General features: G+C 38.9%; 1 protein-coding gene across 2 annotated transcripts in view; it reads left to right on the top strand.

Annotated features, from left to right (window-relative positions):
• ANGPT1 (angiopoietin 1) overlaps positions 1 to 21,227 on the top strand; it is a 250,216-nt gene extending 228,989 nt beyond the window's left edge. Inside the window, exons 8-9 of one of the 2 annotated variants that reach the window (XM_029063098.2) lie at positions 4,715 to 4,845; positions 18,768 to 21,227. In XM_029063098.2, coding sequence (XP_028918931.1) covers positions 4,715 to 4,845; positions 18,768 to 18,928 — 292 coding nt within the window. In that variant the 3' untranslated portion in view covers positions 18,929 to 21,227. The remainder of the gene's footprint in view (positions 1 to 4,714; positions 4,846 to 18,767) is intronic. The other variant, XM_029063097.2, reaches the window with a different exon arrangement.
• The last annotated feature ends 4,471 nt before the right edge of the window (positions 21,228 to 25,698 follow it).

The following is a 25,698-nucleotide window of genomic DNA, read 5'->3' as shown; positions in this document are numbered from 1 at the left end:
TATATCCCATTTGGTTCCCGTAGAGGCCATCAGCAAATGATGGGGGTTTGAAAGAGTGACTGTTAAAGATGTATTACAGTATGAAGGGAGAATTCATTCAATGTTTTCACTTAGTTGGCCGAGCCACATGGCCTAGTGGAAAAATCACAGTCCTGAGAGTCTTCTGAGGAGGTGGTTCTAAACCCACTTCCACCCATAGAGTATTTCACTTAATTTCTCTACCCTCAGCTTCATCATCTGTGAAAGGGGGGTTAAATACCTGTTCCTCATCCTACTTACTGCAAGTCCCATGTGAGACAGGGACCGCATTTAACCTGATTATTTTGTACTGACCCCAGTGCTTAGTACTGTGTTTGGCATTTAGTTAGTGCTTAACATATACTAGTATCGTTATTATTAGTAGTATTATTAGTAGTACTGTTGTAAGACATGCTGTGTCTTTAATATCTACTGGTGGTGCCTAGAACTTTCAATTTATCGTGTAAACAGCCAAACAAACTTTTCTGAAGAAAGCATTTGGAGAGGTAGTAATATCAGAAGCTCTGTCAGATTGAGTCATTGCTACCAGGCACTGAAAGAGAAGCCAGGAGGTCAGGGTGCGTTTTCTCCAAGTAATTGCAAGAAAGACAAACTAGTTCCATATGGTGGCAGAAAGAGTGGTCAGAGCCAAAACAAAAATCAGCTCAACTTGTCAGTACCTAGGACCTTAGAGTTCAGATATTTGAGTGTCTGTCTACTGTTTCGAAGACCTAGGGCCAAACTTCAATTTGTCATGCATACCCAAATCCCATTGACATGGAAAAATGAAAGGAAACTCTGCCCGGGGAATACAATAGTGAAGTGAACAATCAGGCAAGCTCTGGGAGATAAATAGAAATTAAAGAAAAAAAAATGCAGGAAGGTGACATTTCCCTATGTCCTTGGACATTATTCATATCTACCAATTGGTTAGATTTTTCTGTTGGAATTTCCTTTTTGAAATTTTTGGAGAATTCCCATTCTCTGTAGTCAACATTATCTTCAAAGATGAGAAGAAGACATGAAAGTATCCCATCTTACGTGAATATGGAGTATCTGAAACAAGAATTGCCATTCACGTGTTACAATTTGGTTTACCCACTTTTCCATTTTTAAGAACCTGATTGAGAAAAATTCTGAATTTAGCTCCCAATCTCTGACCCTATGCTACTCATAAATATCTTTTCTTAATTAGGAAAAAATATGTTGAAAGAGTTGGATATCATGATTCAGTTTTCTGGCTGCCTGCTTGGTGACATTTAATTGTATGCTTAACAGAATTTTGGCAGCATCTCTCTTCCTGACTCTAAGCCAACAGTTTAGCTCTGAGTGAATGCTTGCATTTTATCTCTTAACACATCATTCTTCATTTAGGCCACATCTGCTCTAGCTGAGAAAAGCACAGGATTCTTAAAAATTGTGCAAGATTGCAGTAAGCTTTTTCTTCTTCTATAGTCTACCTTAGAATGCATTTTTTGCTCCCAGACTTTCATCATAGCTGGTAGCTTCAAACCTGGGCTTAATCTCTACCCCAAATTGGATTTATTAATAGGCCCTATATATACAAAGGGAAGAGTCTTAGGAATACTGACCAAAGCCAGAAAATGAAATCTTCCCCTATCGAGGCCACTCCAACATAAGGAAGATTGGGTTTTGGGGGGTTGTCAGCTTCTCATAGAAGAGCAAAGCTCTGGTGCTTGTTTTGGCTAATTTTGAATGATGGGCTATTCCAAATGAAGGCTTTTGCTATGCCGCACAGCTAGCCCAGAACAAATTTACAGGGTGAATAGATAGATGTCCATGGCAAATTTACAGTCCCCTGGCCTGGGCATTTTAAGGTGAAAAGGTAGTCAGCTGTCCATATGGATGTTTTAAGGACAATATTTCCTGAAATCAGAGAGTGAATCTAAGGATCTAGTAAAGTGCCTTCCAGCCCTTCATTTTGTTGAAGTGACTCCTCACATCAACAAACGTGAATCTCTTTGGGTAAAGTTTTGTTAGCTTAGAATCTTGGCCCATCTCATCCTCAACAATTAAATCCCCCCAAGTTACTCGGCACTGAACCATACTATTAAGAAGTGTTTTCTGTGGTGGTTCTTGGGAATTTCTCTTCCTGCTTTTTCAGCAGAGCTGACAGTGACCTATTCTGACCTTGAGGGAATGTTGCAAGACCTATCATTTTGGTTTGGCATGCCCTCCCAGGCAGTCTCCTTGGCTTTTTCTTTAGAAATGATTTTAGCTCCTAAATTTAGCCTACGTGTGAAGTCTGTGTTTTGAATGCTTGTTCAGAGGTCTTGGGGCCTCTAATAAATCACATGAGTCAGGCATTTCAGTGTTATTTAGAAAGTTTTATGCTGGTGTTCTCCAGATTTCACCTGAAGTGCCTCCCATCCCCTAATGTATTCCCCTCACTTGAATCCTGCTCCAGTTCTCATCCCTTACAAACATACATGTAGGCCAGCAAGCCCTTGCATGAGTGTGCGCGTACACACCCTCTCTCTCTCACACACATACACCCCCCCCCACCCACTGGAGTCATGTTTCTCAGGGAACAGAGAGTGATAGCACTTAGGGTAAATAGAACCATCTTCCTGGCTGACTTCACAAAATCAGAGACACAAAATCAGAGACACAAAACTCAATCGGTTCAATAAGAAGTGATTTCTATCAGGTGATTCAGAACCCTATTACCTGTCTAGACAAGGGGATTCCCAACAGTTAGTCATTCCAGACTCTGTGTAGAATTATCAGTGACCTTAAAATACATCAATCAATCAATGGTATTTATTGAACACTCACTGTTTGCAGTTGGTAGACACATTCTCTGCCCATAATGTGCTTACAGCTTATGCATTGGAAGTCTAGATTGGTCCTTTCCGCTCTATTATTTCTGCACCATGAAAATCTATCAGCACAGCAACAACAGGAGGGATCAATCTACTTCAGCTGGTCTTCCATTGTCTGTCTTCACCCAGTAGCAAAGTTCAGGGTTTGTTCAATTCTGGAAGGTGAAGTTAGGACTGATCATGGCTTGGAGAATTCTAATTGCACTCTGGTGGACTAAGAAAGCTTATCTTTCATGGGTGTGAAGAAGCAGCGTAGTGTAGTGGATGGAGCATGGGTCAGGGAGTCAGAAGGTCATGGGTTCTAATCCCAGCTCCTCCACTTGTCTGCTGTGTGACCTTGGGTAAGTCACTTTACTTTTCTGGCCCTCAGTTACCCCATCTGTGAAACAGGTATTGAGATTGTGAGCCCCACAAGGGATAGGGGCTGTGTCCAACTCGATTTGATAGTAGCCACCCCAGTGCTTAGCAAAGTGAATGTTACATATTAAGCAATTAAATACCATAATTATTATAATAATTATTATTTTTATTAATAGAATTAGTTTCATTATGCCTGCCCTCAAAGGATCTTAAAAGCATTCACAAGCATAAAAAGTATTTTTCTTTCGGTAGCACTGAATCTGAGAAATGGTGATATTGGGAAATTCAAATTCAGTAGTCCAAATGTGCACTGACAATATTTTTAGAAGTCTTAAGAGGATTGCCTTTAAACAATCCTTAATTTATCTCATCCAAGGCAAATTCAATCATTAACATTTCCTTTTGCTTTAAAATTGTATTGTGTAGTACTTTGATTTGCCTGTTTGTGTTGAGTTTAAGTGGAAATTACATTATTGTTTTAAGTAATATATTACTATTACTAACAGTGAGACCAATTCTTCCAGAATCTAATTTACTCCCTACAGTGTTAGCACTTGGGAGGAGCACTGATTCTTTCTGACCACTTGAAGCATACCTTGTTCTAGCATCACAGAAAGGCACTAACAATTCTTTGGTAGCATATACAAGTTCATGTTTCTCCCCAAAATTGCCTATTATTAGCAGGAAGTACATTTATTCTTTGAGAGAATTGAGTCCTCTGAAGCAAACCCAGTAACTTTTATCCTTTCCCGTTTTATAGCCTCACTCCAATACAAAAGAGGTATTTAGATTTAAAAATCTCATAGTCCTTTGTCACCCTGATGATTAATGCTATGCAAATTGAACCTGATTTTTGATCAGATAGTCCTTTGTCACCCTGATGATTAATGCTAAGCAAATTGAACCTGGTTTTTGATCAGATCTGGAGCAGGATGTTTTAAAATCCTTTCAATAGGTCTGGCAAGAAGATTGTGGGGAAAGGAGAAAGGACTTCAAACTCCATGATGCAAAGGGCCTTCTTTCCCAAACTTCTCTGAAACTATTAGGGCACTGTGAGAACAGAATGATTCCTCTGCCTATAGTAGACAAGCCCCAACACCTGGGGAGAATCTGACTCAGAGTATGGGGTAGTCAATATATGCTCATGTCCCTAATGTGATGTGTTGGGAGGAATATTCTACCAACATTTTTAATATTGTGCATCTCTTTTTTTAGGTTTGCAGAGCTTTTTCTATAATTCTTATTAGGGCCACTGTAGTACCAAGAAACCTAGCAAATAGAATGCTGCTCAGAAATAACAAATGCTATGTTTGAAATGAAATATGCCAGCCAAACAGACTCCTCTGTTTCTGGAACATTTAGGTTGCCTTTATGAGTGAAGCAAGATATTCCAAGAGTACACGGAAAACCCTGGAAAGAATGACTGAAAGTGAATATTTCAATTGTACTGTATGATGAGGACTTTTTCTTTATGTTTTGCTCTATTTCAGGCTGTATTTAAAGGGTCACAGTGGGACGGCAGGGAAGCAGAGCAGTCTGGTCTTACATGGTGCCGATTTCAGCACTAAAGATGCTGATAATGACAACTGTATGTGCAAATGTGCCCTCATGCTAACAGGCGGTAAGTCCATTGTGGCCAGTTTGTTGAGAAACTCACCTTTCATTTCTTTTTAAGTTCTCATCTCTGATTGAGGAAAACAGTTTCTTGAAGTCTATTTCTTGTTCTGCCACCAATTCACTGTGTAGTATTTTTTGAGTGTTTACTGGGTGCACAGCAGCACTATACTAAGCATTGGTAAACACAATCCCTGCCCACAGTGAGCTCCCAGTCTAGAGGGGAAGACAGGCATTGATATAAATAAATTAAGGGTATGTACATAATGCCGTGGGACAGAGGGAGAGGTGTCACTCTGGAGCAAATCAGAGTGACATAGAAGGGAGTGGGAAATGAGGAAATGAAGCCTTAATCAGGGAAGGCCTCTTCGATGTGACTTCACTAAGAAGTCAGAGAATAATTGTTTGTTGCATACGAAGAGGGAGGTGTTCCAAGCCAGAGGCAGGACTTAGAAGAGTGATCGACAGCAAGATAAGATGAGGAAAGCAGTAAGAAGAGGTAGGAGGGGACAAGGTAATTGAGTGCTTTAAATCTGGTGGTAAGAAGTTTCTGTTTGTTGAGTAGGTAGATGGGCAACCACTAGAGGTTCTTGAGGAGTGGGGAAATATGAACCATAAGGTTTTATACACAGATTATATGGACAGCAGAGTGAAATATGGACTGGAGTGGGAAGAGACAGCAAGGAGTCTGGTGCAGTAATCAAGTCAGGATAGGATGAGTGTTTGGAATAATAAGGTGGTAGTTTGGATGGAGAGGAAAGGAAGGATTTTAGCAATGTTATGAAGGTTGAACCAACAGAATTTATTGATAGACTGAATATGTGGGTCGAATTAGAGAGAATAGTCAAAGATAACACCAAGGTTACAGGCTTGAGAGGTAGGAAGGATGGTGAGCTGTCTACAGTGATGGGAAAATCATGGGGAACCTTGGGTTTGGGGTAAAAAGATAAGGAATTCTGTTTTGGACATGTTAGGTTGAGGATTGGACTGACATCAAAGTACAGAATCCTTGAAGGCAGGAGGAAATGCATGACTTCAGAGAAGGAGACAGATCAGGGCTGGAGATGTAAATTTGGGAGTCATCAGCATAGAGGCGGTAGTTGGAGCCATGGAGTGATAAATTCTTCAAGGGAGTGGTTGAAGATGAAAAATAGAAAGGGATCTAGAACTGAGCACACAGAATGGGAGGAAGATGAGGAGCCCATGAAGGAGACTGAGAATGAGTGGCCAGAAAGATTGGAGGAAAACCAGAGTAGACTGAAGTTGGATAATGTTTCTAGGAGAAGAGGGTGGTCACAGTGTCATAGGCAGCTGAGAGCTCAAGGAGGAGTAGGATGAAGTAGAGACCACTGCATTTGGCAAGAAGGGGATAATTTGTGACCTTTGAGAGGATGGCTTCTGTGGAATGAAGAGGACGGAAACCAGATTGGAGGGGTCAAGGAGAGAACTGGAGAGGAATTTGAGGTAGTGGGTGTAGACAACTTGTTCAAGTAGTTTGGAGAGGAATAGTAGGAGGGAAATGGGGCTATAACTGGAGGGAACCATGGGGTCATGAGAAGGGTGGTTTTTTTTTAGGGTAGTGGAGATATGGGTATTTTTGCAAGCATTGGGGAAGGAGCCATTGGAGTGCAAAGAGTTGAAGATGGTGGTTAGGGAGAGGAGAAGAGAGCACATAAGTGCTTTGATAAGGTGCAAAAAATGGGGTCAGATATGTAGGTGGAGGGGGTGGATTTTAAGATAAGGCAGGAGATCTCCTCTGAGAAGATGCTAGGAAAATGGGAAAGTTGAAGAAGGGGAAGGATGAGGGAAGGACTGGAGAGGAGCAAGGGAGATTTTAGGGAGATCACATCAGAGAGTTTCAGTGTTCTTCTATATTTAGGGCACTCAGAACAAATTATGTAAAGATGTAATGTGATGCTGGTATCACTTTTCCCACACATAAACTCTCTCAACTTAACGATAAGGACTTTCTGAGGCTAAAAGAAAATATTTCTCAATACAGTTTCAAGGAAATAATTCCAAATGTTGGCTGAATGTAATAGATAATTTCATGGTTTGGACACATACAGAAAACTCAACCAGTGACCACAGTGCTGTTCTTGGAAAACACTGCATCTTATAACATTACTTTTTAATGAATTATATTATTTTTTATGATAGACATAAATGGCTGCTCCTTCTCAATCTCTTTTGCTGACTACTCTCATACTTCTCACCCCTAAACTCACAACTCTGTCTGGGTCCCTTTCTCATATCACTTTTCACTCACCCCCATCTCCCACAGCTACATGACTGGCCCACCAGCACATCCTTAATATGTCACAAAACTGAACTCCTCATCTTCTTTACCAAAATCCCTCTCCATATTACCTTCTGATCATAGTTAACATCACAGTCATCCTCCCTATTTATAGAGCTCACAACCTTAATATTGACCTTAAGTCCTTGCTCTTTTTCAACTTTCATGTACATTCTGTCACCAAATTCTGTTCGTTTTTCCTCCACAACATTTCCTGGGTCACCCCCTTCCATTCCATCCAGTCTAGACTGTGCACTCAGAGTGGGCAGGGAACTTGTCTACCAATTCTGTTATACTGAACTCTCCCAGGCATTTAGTACATAGCAAGCACTCAATTAATGTGACTGATTGAGTCAGTCCACCCACAACAGTGTGCAGTCATGGTCTGTCTGCCTCCAATCTCTCCCCTCCTCAGGCCATACTTCATTCAGCTGGAGATAATCCCTGTCCACATACAACCAACATCATTATCATCAATGGCGTATATTGAGCTCTTATTGTATGCAGAGCACTGTACTTGGGAGAGTTCAATATAACAGAGTTGATAAACATGTTCCCTGCTCACGGACATATAATTTAGCAGTCTTAAAAAAGTCTCTTCTGGATCCTCATTCCTCTCCAAATCAAGCAGAAATTTTTGATTACTGATTTCAAGGCACTCAGTCCTTACTCTTATCTATCCACTATCTCAAGACTGTAAGCTTACCGTGGGAAGGGATCATGTCAACTCTGTTATGTTATGTACTTTCCCAAATGTACTGATACACTTTTTCCACAACACCCCAGGTTTCACTGTCCTTTGCTTTCAAGGTAACTTCTCACTATGCCTTGTTATCCTTCCCATTGTCACCCAACTCTTTGCTCATGCCCTTCAGTCAGGCAATGAGTGGTATTTATTGAGAGTTTACTCATTCATTCAATCCTATTTATTGAGTGCTTACTGTGTGCAGGGCACTGTACTAAACAATTGGAAAGTACAAGAGAAGTAGAGAAGCAGCATGGCTCAGTGGAAAGAGCACAGGCTTGGGAATCAGAGGTCATGGGTTTTAATCTGGCTCTGCCGCTTGTCAGCTGTGTGACTGGACAAGTCATTTAACTTCTCTGGGCGTCAGTTTCCTCCTCTGTAAAATGGGGATGAAGACTGTGAGCCCCACGTGGGACAACCTGATCACCTTGTATCCCTCCCAGCATTTAGAATGGTGCTCTGCACACAGTAAGTGCTTAACAAATACTACCATTATTATTACCATTCAGCAATAGAGATAATCTCTGCCCACCCAGGGTTGAGTGCACAGCACTGTATGAAATATATGAGAAAGTACAATACAACATGGTTGGTAGACATGCTCCCTGCCCTCAAGGAGCTTACAGTCTAGAGACGGACTTCCTCCTGCCTACTCCAACTCCAAATCTTCAGAGCCCTTTGGAAATTCTACCTAATTTGGAAAGTCATTTTTTTTCTCTCTACATCATATCCTTGCATCCAGCACTTTTACGCCACCTCCTCACCCTCTTACAGTTATCAATAGCTGTTCTGTACATCCTGATATACACACAGTACTATTTAAGTGCTTATTAATCAACGTATTCATCTCTCAGATTTTTTTTGTCCCTGAAATAGCTGTACTTTTTTTTTTTGCATGTGTGCCTGACTTTGCTAGATTACGAACTTCTTGAGTGCAGGGATTCTTGTGCCTTCTAACTCTAATGTAATCTCCCAAGTGCATAATTCCAGTTCAGCACGTAAAGTAGGGGCTCAATAATATTGATTGATTCTGGTGTGGTGCTGTGCCAGATGGAGTTTTACTTTCATTAGACTAAATTCCTTGAGAACAGGAACCTATAGTCTAACAACTATATTGTACTACTCTGGGTGTTTATGACACTGCTCTGCACAAAGTAAACACTCTATGAATACCATTGATAATTGATTACTGTAGGTTTTAGGCTAACGTACTTTAGGATTGGCATATCTAATAGGTAGTAGAGAAGCAGAGTGGTCCTTTGGAAAGAATATAGACTTGGGGGTCAGAGAACATAGGCTTTAATCCCAGCTCTGCCAATTACCTGCTGTATGACCTTGAGTAAGTGACCTAACTTCATTGTGTTGGTTTCCTCATCTGTAAAATGGAAATTCAATCCCTGCTCTTCCTACTACTTAGGCTGTGGGCCCCGTGGGGAGCAGGTACTCTGTTCAACCTAAGTATCTTGTGTCTAACCCAACACTTAGTATGTGGTTATGAAGTAAGCATCTAACAAATACCATAATCATAATACCTGAGAAATAGATGAATATGAGAAGCAGCGTGGCTCACTGGAAAGAGCCCGGGCTTTGGAGTCAGAGGTCATGGGTTCGAACCCCGGCTCTGCCACTTGTCAGCTGTGTGACTTTGGGCAAGTCACTTAACTTCTCAGTGCCTCATTTATCTCATCTGTAAAATGGGGATTAAGACTGTGAGCCCCATGTGGGACAACCTGATTCCCCTGTGTCTACCCCAGCGCTTAGAATGGTGCTCGGCACATAGTAAGCGCTTAACAAATACCAACATTATTGTTATGTTTTAGCTCTCCACATACACTCTACTAAGCTAAAAGCTCCATCCTAGTTGTTAATAATGTTGGTATTTGTTAAGCACTTACTATGTGCCCAGCACTGCTATAAGCACTGGGGTAGATAAAAGATAATCAGATTGTCCCACATAGGGCTCACAGTCTTCATCCCTATTTGACAGATGAGGTAACTGAGGAACAGAGAAGTTAAGTGACTTGCCCAAGGTCATACAGCTGACAAGCAGCAGAGCCTGTTAGAACCCATGACCTCTGACTGCCAAGCCCGTGCTCTCTCCACTAAGGCATGCTGCTGCTCATATTTACCAGATTAACTAAATAACTATGGAAGTTGAGGATTTGAATGAAAGAACTTCACATGAATTAAACTATTGATCAACATTGTCACCAGTGGTATTCACTGAGCACTTACTGTATGCAGAGCACTGTACTGGGGGGGAAGTACAATACAACATAGTTGGTAGACACTTTACTGATGCTTTCACTTTAGTCTTTGAGGTGTTTTGGTACTTAGACTGCAAGCTTGTTGTGGGCCGGGTACATGTCCACCACCTCTGGGGGACCTCCGGGGGAAGCAGCGTGGCTGGGGAAGCAGCGTGGCTCAGTGGAAAGAGCACGGGCTTTGGAGTCAGAGGTCATGAGTTCGAATCCCAGCTATGCCGCTTGTCAGCTGTGTGACTGTGGGCAAGTCACTTAACTTCTCTGGGCCTCAGTTCCCTCATCTGTAAAATGGGGATTAAGACTGTGAGCCCCACGTGGGACATCCTGATTCCCCCGTGTCTACCCCAGCGCTTAGAACAGTGCTCGGCACATAGTAAGCGCTTAACAAATAACCAACATTATTATTATTATTACCTCTATTATACTGTACTCTCCCAAATGCTTTTGTACAGTGCTCTGCAGAATAGTAAGTACTCAATAAATGCCATTGATTGATTGATTAGGAAATTATCATCTAGGTTGATGATGACAACTCTGAGTTCTGGTCCAGAATAAACATGAATTTTTTGGCAGAATAGCTATTCATTTGCACTGTATATGTGACATGCTGTTAAAGTGCCTGTGCATAAAGTTACCTGAGATATCTGAATGACAGAAATTGTAAATCAGAACATAGTATATGGTATGCCTGCCTGAAAATTCCCTCTGGAAAGAGTTTAAGACTGTGGGAACAAATTAAGAGAATTCCTATCAGTACCAACTATTCTTTTAAGGTGTGAAAATTTTCCAGAATGCATCGGTTCTATTATTTGAGTATTTTCAGAGCCTACTTGAATGTCTTGGGCACAATTTTTTAAGTAGGCTCAGTTTTCCAAGTCAACTTCCTAGCAACATGTAACTTTTGGTTCAAAGATATATGCTTCACATAGATTGTACAAATGGCTTCTTGGACACCAGATCGCTATTTCCCACCTAAATTTTGATGAGTTAAGTGTGAATGAATTAGAAACATACATCTTAAATTTCCTTTGAAATACACAGGGGGTTGTAAATTAAGGGGAAAAATGCTTGGCAAAACACATTCTGACCACTGCCAACCTTAAGACATTCAAGACATTTTGAGATTTCTCTCGAAAGCCTTAGTTCTTCCCTCCTCTTCTTGTTTAACTGAGGCCCCTGAGGTTTAAAATGTCTATTCCTAGGTGAGTTTACTTAGACATTCGCTCATTGATATAGCCCAGCTCATAAGCCCAGTGCATGAAATGGTTCACAATGTGATTATCATGTTTCTGTGACTCTTGTGAATGATAACCCTCCTTTAATATAAATACATTTCTTTTCCAGAACTGTCACATTTTAAAAATATTCTTCAGTGATAAATAAGAGGGATAAACAGAAATTTGAGTTCACATTTGAAGTAAAAACAGTTTTTAATGCCTTGAGATTGAAATTAGCTATGCTTTTTTTGGTTTATTAATATTTTAAAAACAATATTGAAATCTGATTAATGCAAAAGGTCATGAGATGCATGTACTATAATATCTTTCTCTTGATATTGCTGACATCATTTATGGTATCAACAAATATTTGCTACTGAAATAATTATTATTAATAATAATAATGATGGCATTTGTTAAACACTTACTCTGTGCAAAGCACTGTTCTAAGCGCTGGGGAGGATACAAGGGTGATCAGGTTGTCCCACGTGGGGTTCACAGTCTTCATCCCCATTTTACAGGTGAGGCAACTGAGGCCCAGAGAAGTGAAGTGACTTGCCCAAAGTCACACAGCTATGTGAGGGAGCTGGGATTTGAACCCATGATCTCTGACTCCCCGGTGCTCTTTCCACTGAACCATGCTGCTTCTCTAGCCACACTGCTGCTCTTTCCATTAGTATAATTTAATTTTACCACTTTATTATTTTAATTAATAGTTCAATATTTTAATTTTCTTACTTCAGTTGACTTTCTTAAAAGTATATGATCCTTCCAAAGTTTTCTTCTTCACTGACCCTGTCAACAACCCTCATGTTTTATTTTACTCTTCATCACTGCATAGCAGCATGGACTAATGGAAAAAAGCATAGGCCTGGGAGTCAGAGGACTTGAGTTCTAATCCCTGCTCAACCACGTCTGCTGAAGGACCTTGGGGCAGTCACTTAATTTCTCTGTGGTTTTCTGATGTGTTCCCTCATCTGCAAAATGGAATTTCAATACCCGTTCTGTACTAAAACTGTGTGCCTCATTTAGGATCTGATTATCTTGTTTCTACCACAGCACTTAAGTACAATGCTTGGCACATAGTAAGCACTTAATGAACACCAAAATTTATCATTGTTATCATCATAATCATAATTGTTATGGTATAGTTATGGTATTTTTTAAGTACTTACTATGTGCCAGGCATTGTATCCCAGTTGAACTCCCCGAATCCATTTTTATCTGGAGATCTCTTTGTCCAGTCATAGTGTTACATTCTGTTTGGAAGGTTAACAGTTCCTATTCTTTTGCAGATGAAACCCTTTTCTGCTTCAACTTCATAAGGACCTTATTGCCACTGCCCACAGAGAAATATCTTTTTCTTCCCAATATTTTACACTGAACAACCTAACTCTATCATCCTTCTTTAATTTAGCCAAACTGAGTGCCTGTAACCACAGACCTTTTTTCCTTGTCATCCTGTCTCTATGAAATGTTCCCTCCTCACTAGTTTCATTTCAAAATTTGTTGGAGGTCTAGTTTTGAATTTATTTCCAAAAAAAATCCACTAGTGACTACTTAAAAGCCAAATGTGTGTTTTTCTAGTTTAATAATACCAAACTCTTACTTTGGCCCCAGTTTGTTCTAGCCATTTGACTGGGAGGCTTAGCCTGGGCTAGATGTGGCAGGTAGAAAGTTGTATTCCAAAGAAAGTGTCTTAAATTGAGCCCTAGTAAATTGTGGTATCAAGCTGTAATAATTTGTATTATGTTTTGAAAATATAGACTTTAATACAGTCATTGCATTTTATGTTCTAAAGCTATTCAGGACTGCAGTTTTAGCAAGTGTGAAGAATGATTAGTAACTAAAACATGATTTTCTGATCATATGGCAGTAAGTCAATTTACAAATCCAGAAATCACTGGGAAATTATAATTCGGCAATTGGTATTTTTGACATGTTTAACAGACTATCACTGTTCTTCATCATCAGTGGTGTTTACTGAGTGCTTACTGCATGCAAAGCACTGAACTAATTGATTGGGAGAGTACAATACAATAGAGTTGGAAGACCCAATCCTGCCCACACACAGCTTCACAGTCTAGGGTAGGAGACAGACATTGCTATAAATAGATTTTCCACTATATCATTAGTACTTTAATTTGTGGTCAGTATATAGGCACTTCTATTCCCCCATTTTCTCATGACTTTCGTATATTACGTGTTTCAGCCTTTTCAAGTAATTATATATGGTGGAGGATTTTGTTGCTGCACTGCTTTTACTGAAACAAACCCTGTGCCTTTAAGTACATCTGAGAAAGCCTTAGAGTTGCCTCCCATCTGACATTCAACTTGACAAATTCCTTTTTAGGAACAACTTGGGAACCAATGGTCTAAATACTGAAATTCTTGAGACTCCAGAAATCATAATCAGCCAAGGAAGTCAGTCATTAGCAAAGCAAAAGTTTTGTTATTTTTTTTTCTGCCATGGACTGTTTTTAATTGCTTTATTTGCAGTGATTTGCCAGCCAGCTCCTCATTGCAAAAAAACCTTTGTTTCAGGTATTTTTAGAACTGGCATGCAAAAATAGGCCAGGGATGCTATCCTTCAGAAGGGGTGGAACAGTGTGTGACATGCATCAGAGTGCAGAAAATCTGTTTTAATGTTTATTTTTCCCTTCTACCAGTCTCAGAATAGATTGCACAAAATAAGCATGACAAGATACTCAATGTAATTTATTACTTTATAAAAAGAAAGCATTTGTATTTTAACCTAATTGTCCTCCTTCACTAGCAGCCCTGAAAGTAGAAAGAAAAAACACAATAAGACTCTCAAAAACAGAAGACTTTCTGAAAGACCAACATTTAATTTTAATGGATTGCATTTACTAAATTGTTTTAAAACTAAACTGAATCGTACTCAAAATACCATAACTTGTGTACTTCCTCTAACATCTTGCCTATTGTTCATTAATTAGAAATGGACTTTCTCTAATATTAAAGGGTTTAAAAATTTTTCAAAGTTTCAAGAGGTAGTGGGAGTTCTTTTGAGGATGCATAAGCTATGCTTTACCAGATCATTTTGTATAGCCCTTGTATAGCATACAGAGGAGCTGGGTTCTAATCCTGCCTGCACCATGTACCAGCTAAGTGACCTTGGGCAGGTCACTTAAGTTCTTGGTGTCTCAGTTCCCTCATCTGAAAAATGGGATTTGGTCTCTCTTCCCCCTTCTACTTAGACTATTAGCCTTATTTGGGTACTAATGATCTTGTATCTATCTCAGTGCTTAATACATTCCTTGGCAAATAATAAGCATTCTTCTTATTATTATTATTTACAGTTTTGTCACCTCATTTATATTTTAGTATACTTTCACAGCTCATTGGAACTGTCGATTTCTTTTTGACTTACAACAAACTCTATATTGTTGAATATTAATTGCTATAGTGTGGGGTGCTACAAAGGATATATTAATGAAATTTGAGGGTCACAGGATTTTTCCAAGGTAGCCTATCTCTGTCCCCATCAACAGGATTTTTGGAATGACTGCTCTTGGCAGAACTGTGTATTAGGGCCTTGAAAGATACACTGCCTTTGAAGAACTTATTGCGTCTAGATATACTTACAGTACAACAAAACAGATATTGATGATTTACTATCATTTTAACGTGTGGATGTAAGCTTGCTATGGTCTGAGAAGGTGTCTACCAACTCTTTGTATTGTACTTTCCTACTCACTTAGTACAGTGCTCTGGCAAACACTAAGCACTTAATAAATAAGATTGATTGATTGATTGATGAATCAATGCCAAGTGCTAATACAGGCTTGAGGATAGACAGTGAAGGAATAGGAAGGTAAGGAAATTACCTATCCGGGGGACTGTGATTTCTCTGACCCCAATGGTAATGGTAATGAATCCGCTCGACTGTCTATATCTTTATCACCTTATTTATTTTGTTTATTTTGTTTAATGAGATGTACATCACCTGATTCTATTTAGTTGCCATTGTTTTTATGAGATGTTCTTCCCCTTGACTCTATTTATTGCCATTGTTCTTGTCTGCCTGTCTCCCCCGATTAGACTGTAAGCCTGTCAAACGGCAGAGACTGTCTCTATCTGTTGCCAACTTGTTCAGTCCAAGCACTTAGTACAGTGCTCTGAACATAGTAAGTGCTCAATAAATACTATTGAATGAATGCAGGTAAGATATGTGTCACAACTTTCCATAAAGTTAGCTAATTATGAAGCATTTCCCTTCTTTAAACCAAATACCCCCGGGGAAAATTGACGGCAAAACCCTCTTAGTTTTCATTTACATAAACCATACCCCTCTCCCTGATAGTTCGGCCTTCCCAACACTTTGTATCCCAATCAGTGGTATTTTTTGAGCACATACTGTGTTCAGAGAATGATACAGAGCTAGTAGACACATTCCCTACCCACCAGTCTAGAAAGGGAGACAGACTTTCAAAAAAATTACAATTATGTAAATAATTGCTGTGGGGCTGAGGAAGGGCTGAATATCAATATCAATAGGTGATGCAGGAGGAAGAAGGAGAAATGAGGCTTTAGTTGGGGAAGGCCTCTTGGAGGAGATGTGTTCCAAAGATAATATAGTGCAGGTCACTACTTCCAGGTTTAGTGATGATTGAGGCCATTCTTCTCTCCCTATTGCAGCCCCATTCATTGGCTGGCAAGACTTCTGCCTGATGTGGCAATTTCCTGAGGAAGTTGGTTTACAGGTACAAGTCCAACCTTTATGCTGGAGGAGAAAACACAAGGAAAGGCATTGACTTTGAACCAACTTAATGAAAGAGAAGACAAAGGGAAAAAGCATGGGGGAACACAGCCTATGTGACAGACTACAGACATATTTGTTTTCTTTTCATTCATTCAATCATATTTATTAAGTGCTTACTGTGTGCAGAGCACTGTATAAAAGGCTTGGGAAAGAACAATACAACAATAAACAATGACAATTTATTACAAAAATAAACAAGTGCCCACAACGAGCTCACAGTTTAGAGGATTGGAGACAGACATCAATACAAATAAAATTAGAGATATGTACCTAAGTGCTATGGGGCTGGGGGCAAGTCAGAGCATGTTAGGAAACACAAAAGGGAGGGGGAGATGAGGAAAAGTAGGGCATAGCCTGGGAAGGCTCTTGGAGGAGATCTGCCTTCATTAAGGCTTTGAATGGGAGGAGAGTGTCAGATTTGAGGAGGAAGGTTGTCACAGGCAAGGCAGAAGAGATTGAGGAACAGTGAGTTCTTTAAAAACAGACCAGACCTGTTCTCAAGATCACCCATTTTACACAAATATAGTCATTCCAGAATCTTCATTGGCTAAAAAATTACCAATTTATTCTGAAGTGATTATACATTCTGTTCATACTTCCAAAATCCTCTTTTTCCTTCTTCTGTTCCTCAATGAATATGACCTTTCACCTTCTTCAGGCTCTTGCAAATCTGAAGAACTCCATTTCATTTCTTTTTCCCCCAGTCTTGCAGGAACCTGTCATCCCACAACTGGACTTTTACCACAAAAGCCAATTGTACACCTTTGAAGATCACAGGAGTACCCCAAACTGGAGGGCATCAGAGTAATGGGGTAGAGGTTTGGGGCAGGATGACCTAGTTAAAAGTCAGGTAAAATGCATCATGAACATTCACATAGTAGGGAGATGGATAAAAGTCAAAATACTGTACTTAAGTGAGAATTCTAAGTAAATATATTTATAAATACTGGGATCCCTTTAGACTGTAAATAGAAGCATCTTATTTTGCTCTGCTTATCCCCAGAATGAGGAATGAATCTTAAGGAAAACATTGAAATTTCACTTTTTCTCCACCGCTACTTTAGCAAACAAAAGATCTTCTTGATGCTTTCTAAGATTTTGACAGGATCAACATTTATGTTATTTGTCTAGCATTGGTTGAACGCAACTGAATTCCAGGACTCTCAAAAATCAATCAAGTCCTACTTTCCTGCTATTTCTCTACATTAGAAGTGTGATTAAGGCAGATTGCCTTGTCTATCCTGTGACACTTTAAACACAACCCAGCTGGGTCTTTGTTTCATTTTGGAAAAAATGGGGATTCAATTATTGTGGTCTAGCTGGGTTTTCAAGATTATGAGCAAGTCTTCAACTATATCACTTTCTAATTTTCAGTTATTAGTCCCTTAGGTATAACTCTCTACTTGAAAGAAATGCCACGTCTGTCATGATAAAGTTATGCCAAAGTGTATCTACTATAAACATTACCCACGAGTTCATCTGTGTTACTGCTGGAAGAAAAATGTGTTATACATGAAATACATGAAAAGACAAGATCTAAATACAAAGATCTTAGTGAACAAGTAATCATTTTACAGTTGTGCCCAGTAACTTGAAAAGATATGTATAAACTTGATACTCTGCTGTTTCCCTTATCTATATTTTGTAAATGTCTCCCCTAGTGGACTAAATCTCCTTGAATGCAGGAATTGCATCTACCGATTTGTTTGTTGTGTTGTACTCTCCCAAGCACTTAGTACAGTGGTCTCTGCACATATTAAATGCTCAATAAATACCATCAATTGATTATAAAATACAGATTCGGAAAGTGCCTACATCACAAATGGATTCTCTATTGCCTACCTCACAGAGTTTATTTTGAATATTGGCTGAAAGAGGACACCTGCATTACCAACTTATTTCCTATGCATTTCAGTTTGCTAAATCAATCCATCAACTGACCAATGGCATATATTGAGTGTTGATTGGGTGTAGTATATCTATATCTATACCCCCATCTAGACTGTAAGCTCACTGTCAGCAGGGAACATGTCTACCGCTTCTGTCGTAGTGTACTCTCTCAAGTGCCTTGTGTCAACTGTTCATTACCCAAAGTAAACACTCAATAAATACCACTGATTGATGGTTGCAAAGCACTATACTAAGCGCTTGGGAGAGTACACTACAATTGAGTTGGTAGACATGATCCCTGTCTTTAAGGAGCTTACAGTCTAGTGGGGGCCAGACAGTACAATAAATTACAAATAGGAAACCAAGTAGTAGTATAAGGATGTATACATAAGTGCTGGGAGATGTGGTATCGAAGTGCCTAGCGAGTACATATCCAAGTGCTTAAGTGTTGCAGAAGGAAAGTTACAGTTGAGCTACTTGACATTTGATTTTCACTTATTTGAATTACTCATCTCTTTGCTGTTGTTCATCTGCCTGGTTACAACATAAGCGTATGAACTATTTGAAAAAATAACAAACTGCCCATTTCATTAGTACCCCAGATCCTCCTACCATAGAGTATTTACGAATCCTCCAAACCCACTAGTTTCCAATCAACTAATGTCATAAAACAAAATGCAAATGTGGAGTTTGCTGGTAATTGAATTGTTTTTGGGTAATCTTTTCAGGCTGGTGGTTTGATGCCTGCGGTCCTTCCAATCTAAATGGAATGTTCTATACTGCTGGACAAAACCATGGAAAACTGAATGGAATAAAGTGGCACTACTTCAAAGGACCCAGCTATTCTTTACGTTCCACAACTATGATGATTCGACCTTTGGACTTTTAAAAGCAAAACACCAGAAGCACATAAAACAATGAAAAATTCTAGTGAGACTACCAGATGAAGAACTTCTTGTATAAACGTCAGGAGGACCCAGCATATCTTCTTCCTCACAAACAAATAGTAGTTTCACAAAGGGGCAGTGGTTCTCTTCTACCATTTGTGGTCTGTTGTTCTTCAAACAAGTTTATCCACTTGAGGGGATGGGTCTGGAGAGCCTGGTCAAAGAGAATGTCACTGTTTGACTTTACAAGAGGAGGGAAGTGTAGGAAAATGTCATTGTTTCAGCTACTACAACTGGATTTTACTTCGAAATGCTGATTATAAGACCGAAAATGCATTTTTCCACATAAAGTACTGAAATATGAATGTGCATGAACAAAATCTACTCTGTTTGGAAGAACAGAAACCAGCCTGCTATATAAACCATTTTGATAAATGATTGTTAACAGTGGAATGGCATTTCATCTATGCAAAAGAACTACAAATAAACCTATATATTATTGCACAGCTACAAATAAAAAATGAAGAAAACACCCATTCTCTGCCTTTGGAACTAAACCTCAAAGGATGGGTTTCTGAAGCCAGCAGATAATTAGCCTGAGCATACTACCAGTTTAACCAGTTTAAAATTTCAGAAACCATAAAGAAAGATAGTGTAGGAATGAAGACGTGAGAAGTGGAATACTTTCTTGCTTTAAGAACAAATCAAGCAGAAAAGTGGCTTAATTCTCGAGCTGTGATTGAGGATGTGATTAGAAATCTTGTTCCTTTCTTCTATTGCTGAAGCTTCTGTCTACATTAAAATAGATTGGATAACATGAGAAAAGCTGTAAAGAATGTGAAATTTTTCATGTTATTTTGTAAGCCTAATTGCATGTAATATTTCATTTGAAAGTATACTGGAAAGCAGTATTTTAGAGTGTATAAAGGCAAAGACAACACCTTGCTTATCTGGATGGGTTCATTTAACAAAGGCCTTTGCATGTGCACACATTTCTGCCTGTCTTATTTCATTTATTTTAAAATGCTATTAAGATTTTATTTCTTCACCATGTTATTTCACCATAATTTAATTTGTGAATCAGGTTTACCGGATCCACTCTGTATTTCAGCTCCTACAAAATTACTCTTTGCAGCATCTAGCTAATATCATAATTATAATTATGAATTGTAAATAGCAAGTTTATAACTATGGTAAAATAAAAGGCCATATAATGATTGTACATGCAGTCTCAACCTTATTCAATACAAATTATGCACAGGGTTACCAAAGAATGCAATATTAAATTACTTACAAATGTACTATTTGTAGCTGTTCTTCCAGAATGGTCATGTTAAATAGTTCCTGTTACATATAGTACTTTGGAAAGCATACATTTTATGAGAAAAAAATCTACGTATTTCTTCCATACGAATATGTAGAGGTGATATGTTAGAGTTGTTTTATATATGAAACATAAATACATATGCAAATGAACCTACATTTTTATAGCAAGAAGTAACCCACCAGAAAACAGGACACAGTATTAATTGGATCCATACTGAAATAAAACTGTAGGTTTGAACAGTTGTTCGGTTCCTTTTCTGCATGCAAAAAGATCATATCAGATCTTTTGGGCCAAAGGATCCACTTTGCTCAATCTTCCACTTCATTTGGGCTCTCCAACCAACCCAAAATCTGGACTAACTACTTAAATATATTTTTATAGTATTATTCCAGTGGATATATCCCTTTTGAAGTTACTTTTCATACTACATACCTTTGGGGTGACAAAGGTGCATGGGTATTTTTAGAAAACTAAAAACCTTTATAAAAAAATCAATTACTTTTCATCTCTGATTTACCTCTATTCCATGGTGGCTTTCTTCAATATGAGCAGTAAATTCAGCTGTTTATGGAAATGTAAAAAAAAAAAGAAATCATACACCTTTTTAATAGTGATAATTGCAATATATCACTAGGTTTGCATATGTGTATGTGTATATATATATATATATATACAATTCTAAAATTATCAATTTTAAGGGTTTGCTGGGTTTATTATCTTCTCATTGTTTTCTTTCATAGAACTGTTCTGTCCCAGCTTCCCCATTTATTCCAGGTTGGCTATATTGTGTGAAAAACTTTTTTCTTCCACTGTGTCCTAAATGATATTATTTTTCAGATCTTAGAATGAAGAACAACATTTCATAGGAATACCTATAAAAAAACAAACACATGATATTTACTGTTTGTTTACTTATCTGGGTTTGAAAATGGGATGTGGTTTCCAATTCTTTATAATAAAGCATCTTAAAATTTTGTAGACTCCATCATTTACTTTGTTTAGAACATGCATTTTTGTGGCAAGTTGATTCTTAGTATTTTAACAAGGGTGTGCTTTTTCCCTCTAAATAACAATATTTAGGTCATTGCTATTTGAAAAAAAAAAATCCAATATAGAGGTTTTATTGCCTCAATGATATCTTTCTGTAAAATGTTTTGTAATTACTCTAAGATCTTCACATAACCAGAAACATTCTTTAGTCAATAAAAACCAGAATTATAAATAAAATGTATTTATATCTCTGGTTATCCTGTATGTGAATGACCAATGAGTATATATGGCTTGCTTTTCCTGCCTCTTACAACTCTTTTCTGAAATAATCTCTAGCCAAAAAGGACACCTAAATTAAGCTATTACTTGTGGACCCTGTAGTTCTAAAACTTGTCTTTTTGATTGAAAATGTAAGGAGATTAGAATGCCCTGATTTTCTCAGTGAAAGCAATCTTGAACATTTTACAGTGTATATTTTGAAACACATCTAAACAATACTAGATGCAAACACAATCTATTCAAGGATGTAATTAAAAAATAAATGTTTTCCATTCAGGAAAGTAGCCAGCAATGTGGTGTTCTTTGAAGACAACTGTTTGAATGTGTTGTATATATCCTATTTAAGATCAAACTGAGGCCAAATTAACCTGAAACACATGAAAGTACAAACCTACCCCTCAATAAAGTCCAGTTATTTCCTTCAAACTGTGGCTGTTTTACGATGTATCTTTGCCTATAGACATGCCTAGTACAAATTAGAACCTTTATAGAACCTCTGGAAAAATAAGAAATTCCTTTACATGCTGCAATGTTAAACATCACTAAAATGGTGTTTCATCTACTTGAAGTATACCAACGACATATTAACATGAATGCACTCCAAAATATTGGGACACAAAAAAAAACCAAGAAGATATTCAACACCTAACCCTACAAGGACACAATTTTCCGACAGCTTGGAGACTGTAGACTGTTGTGATTGTTCTGTAAGGATAATGTGTTTCCAAAGGATGAATAGTGAAGTCTTCCACCTCCCTCCTCCCCTTCTTATAAGCTACTCCATATGTGCTGAATGGTTTAATTTGGGGGGCTTTCCTTTAACCTTTAATTCTCACCTTGGCAGCCATCACACCTCCAGTCTTCCTCCTTTCTGGTTGCTTTCCAATTGCTGGCTTGCAGCCCAGCTTCTCCGCCTGGCCAGAGAGAGTGATCCATTGATAAGGGAAGAATGGAGTTAGAAGACTTCCCTTGAGAAGCAGTGTGGGTCAGTGGAAAGAGCCCAGGCTTGGGAGTCAGAGGTCATGGATTCGAATCCTGAATTTGCCACTGTCAGCTGTGTGATTGTGGGTAAGTCACTTAACTTCTCTGTGCCTCAGTTACCTCATCTGTAAAATGGGGATTAACTGTAAGCCTCACATGGGACAACCTGATTACCCTGTATATACCCCAGCACTTAGAACAGTGCTCTGCACATAGTAGGTGCTTAACAAATACCAACATTATTATTATTATTCCCAAGCTACCAGTGACTTCCTTTCTCCCATCCCATTTTGATCCATCACTGTCTCTATCTTGGAGCACCCAACCGGCAGGGGGAATTGGGGCTGCAAGTAGGTAATTAGGAAGCTGTGAGGTGGCAGCAACTGGCAAGTGAAAACATTACTGGAAGACCAACCACACAGCCCAGTTTGAGGCCAGGAGAGGCTGAGAAGTGGCCAGAACAGGGAAGGGGAGAGAGGACAGGGCAAAAGGAGAGAGCAGGAGGGATACTGACTTACTGACATGCAAATGGATGCAATGTTAGGGGGAGATCATATAAATCTCAGAACTCATCATTAAAGAAGTCAGGCACGGATATCTGTTGCAAGTAGTATGGAGTGCTCAGAACTTTAATTATGCTTCTATCCCACCAACAGTGCAGCCGTGGGAATGGGGAGAGGCCTGAGCTAGCCACACTTGTAGCATCACTTTGTTTTAAGAAAAGATCAGAAAAACAGGGGAAGAAATGGGTGGCAGGGAGGTATTTACAGTGTAATTTTTATTTATAATGCTCTACCATGTCGGCATAGGTTGTGGAACAGAATCTAATGAACTGGAGGTAGTGAGGTCTAGTGACAAGAGCAATGGAGCTCCATGTCAGGAAACCCAGGTTCTAATCTCAGCTCTATCATGGGCCTGTTGGGTGACAAAGTGACTGAGACTCTCTATGCCCCAATCTTCCTATTTGTAAAGGTGTCTGCTCTTTCTCTCCCTCTCTCCAATCCTCCCATCCCTCTAAGTTTGTAAGGTTCTTGTAGAACAGATATTATGTCCAGTCTGAGTCTCTTCGGCCCAGAACTTCAGAAGCAGTATGGCCTTTTCGAAAGAGCACAGGCCAAAGAGTCAGAAGATCTGGGTTTTAATCCCAGCCCTGCTACTTGCTTGCTACTTGTGTGACCCTGGAGAAAACATTTACCTTCCCTATGCCTTAGTTTCCTCATCCATAAAATGGTAATTCCATATCTGACTCCCTCCTACTTGATCTGTGAGCCCCATGTGGAGCATGAACTGTGTCCCACCTGATTCTCTTGTATCTACCCCTGTCCTTAGCATAGCACTTGGCGCATAGTAAGCACTTAAATGAAATAATTATTATTACTGTAAGTTCATTTTTTATACTGTAAGTTCATTGTATGCAGGGAACATGTCTATCAACACTTTTTTTTTAAATGGTAATACATACCAGACATTGTACTAAGTGCTAAGTCCCTATCCCTCAAGGGGGTCATAGTCTAAGTAGATCATTTCTGCTCCCACATTAAATGAATCAATTTGTAAAACTTTCATATTTTAAGATTCTGGAGTAATATAACTCAGCGATTACATAAATTCATAGAAGCAGTGTGGCCTATTGGAAAGGGCATGGTGTTGGAAATCAGATGACCCGAGTTCTAACCCCTGCTCCCCCACTTACCTGCTGGGCGACTTTGGGTAAGTCACTTCACTTCTCTGTGCCTCAGTTTCCTCAATTATAAAATGAAGATTTTATGCCTGTGCTTACTCTCCCCTAGATTATGGCCAGGTCACTGGGGGCAAGGGCAAGGGAACCCAGCATTCCAATTTCACTTTGCTTTGCTTCTGATTGAGTTCAACATAAGAGTATCCAAAAGATCAGCAATTCAATAATCCAGTTGAATCTGTAGTTTCCAAAATATACTTTCTCCAATTTAGTCTCATTCTACATCTGAAGTTTCATGCCCTCTTTCTATCCTATACTGAATTTTCTTAACACTGAATTGAGAATAAGGATAAATTTGTGAGAAGTTGGGTGTCCATTCCAAATAGCATGGCTTTGGAATTTCCTACCAAACCCCAATCTTTTGTTTTTTACATTCTTGTGCCCTAAAAAGAAATATGATTTCCTGTTTTCAAGAGGAATAACGGTTCCCAAAAGCTTATTAAGACTCCAAAGGTTTACTGAACATCAAACAGCTCACTTAAAAAGCAATATTTAAACGATTTATGTGTAAATGAATGAGAAGCATATGGATTAGATTTCTCCAAAACTAAATGTGGTTTCAAAAATTATGAGAAAAATGCTGAGGAGTAATTAGGTTCTGTGTCCTTTTTTCCTGAAACCAAAGCATTTGAAAGAAATAGCTTGATATGGGCAAATCCAGCATAATTCGTTTCCCCGACACATCCGTCTTTCTCTGTCATTCATCAGCCTTGCCTTCCATTACTTAACTATTAAATCCCTCAGAGTGAATTGTGTTTTTTTTCTTTTGTTAGCTTTGAGGAACCCCTCAGTCTTTCCTTCTACGGCTCTGATCAATGGGTTCCCATCATTCCTGCTTTCATTACCCCATGACCAAGTAGTGTCACACTATATATATTACTTGCATAGTAAAGAAAGAACCTTGCTGACAAAAGCAAGAGGGAGGACTGATAGTTGATCCCCATTTTACAGATGAGGAAACTGAGGCATAGATATATTGAGTGACTTGCCTAACATCACCCAGCGGGAAAGAGGTAATCTCAGTTTTCTGGATTTCCAGATCTGTGCTCTTTCTATAGGTTCTGCTGCTTCTAAGTGATTTGATACTAGGTTTTTTTGTCTGTTTGTTTTAATGTACAATTAATTCATCCTGGAAGGGATGAGGGCACTGGGTGGCAGTTGTCCAGAGGTTATAAAGGATGGAAGAAAAGGGACTGGAGGAGAAAAGACCAAGGAAGAAAATAGCTCAGGACATAAGGAAGTAACCACAATGGCTTTATGGAGAGCAAATTTGTTCATCCCAAGCATTTAGTACAGTGCTCTGCACATAGTAAGTGCTCAATAAATTCTATTGAATGAAATTTTATTAGATTTAATCCTCTATTGTCATAATTGGCCATGAAGAGGAGAGGCAATGCATGTAATCTGCAGGTTGTGGAAATCGTTAACAGTTTTGATTCGTTCTATGAAATATCCCT

The sequence above is a fragment of the Ornithorhynchus anatinus genome, chromosome 4 (assembly GCF_004115215.2).
Source record: "Ornithorhynchus anatinus isolate Pmale09 chromosome 4, mOrnAna1.pri.v4, whole genome shotgun sequence".
NCBI lineage: Eukaryota > Metazoa > Chordata > Mammalia > Monotremata > Ornithorhynchidae > Ornithorhynchus > Ornithorhynchus anatinus.
This window is presented reverse-complemented; position numbering and strand designations above follow the sequence as displayed.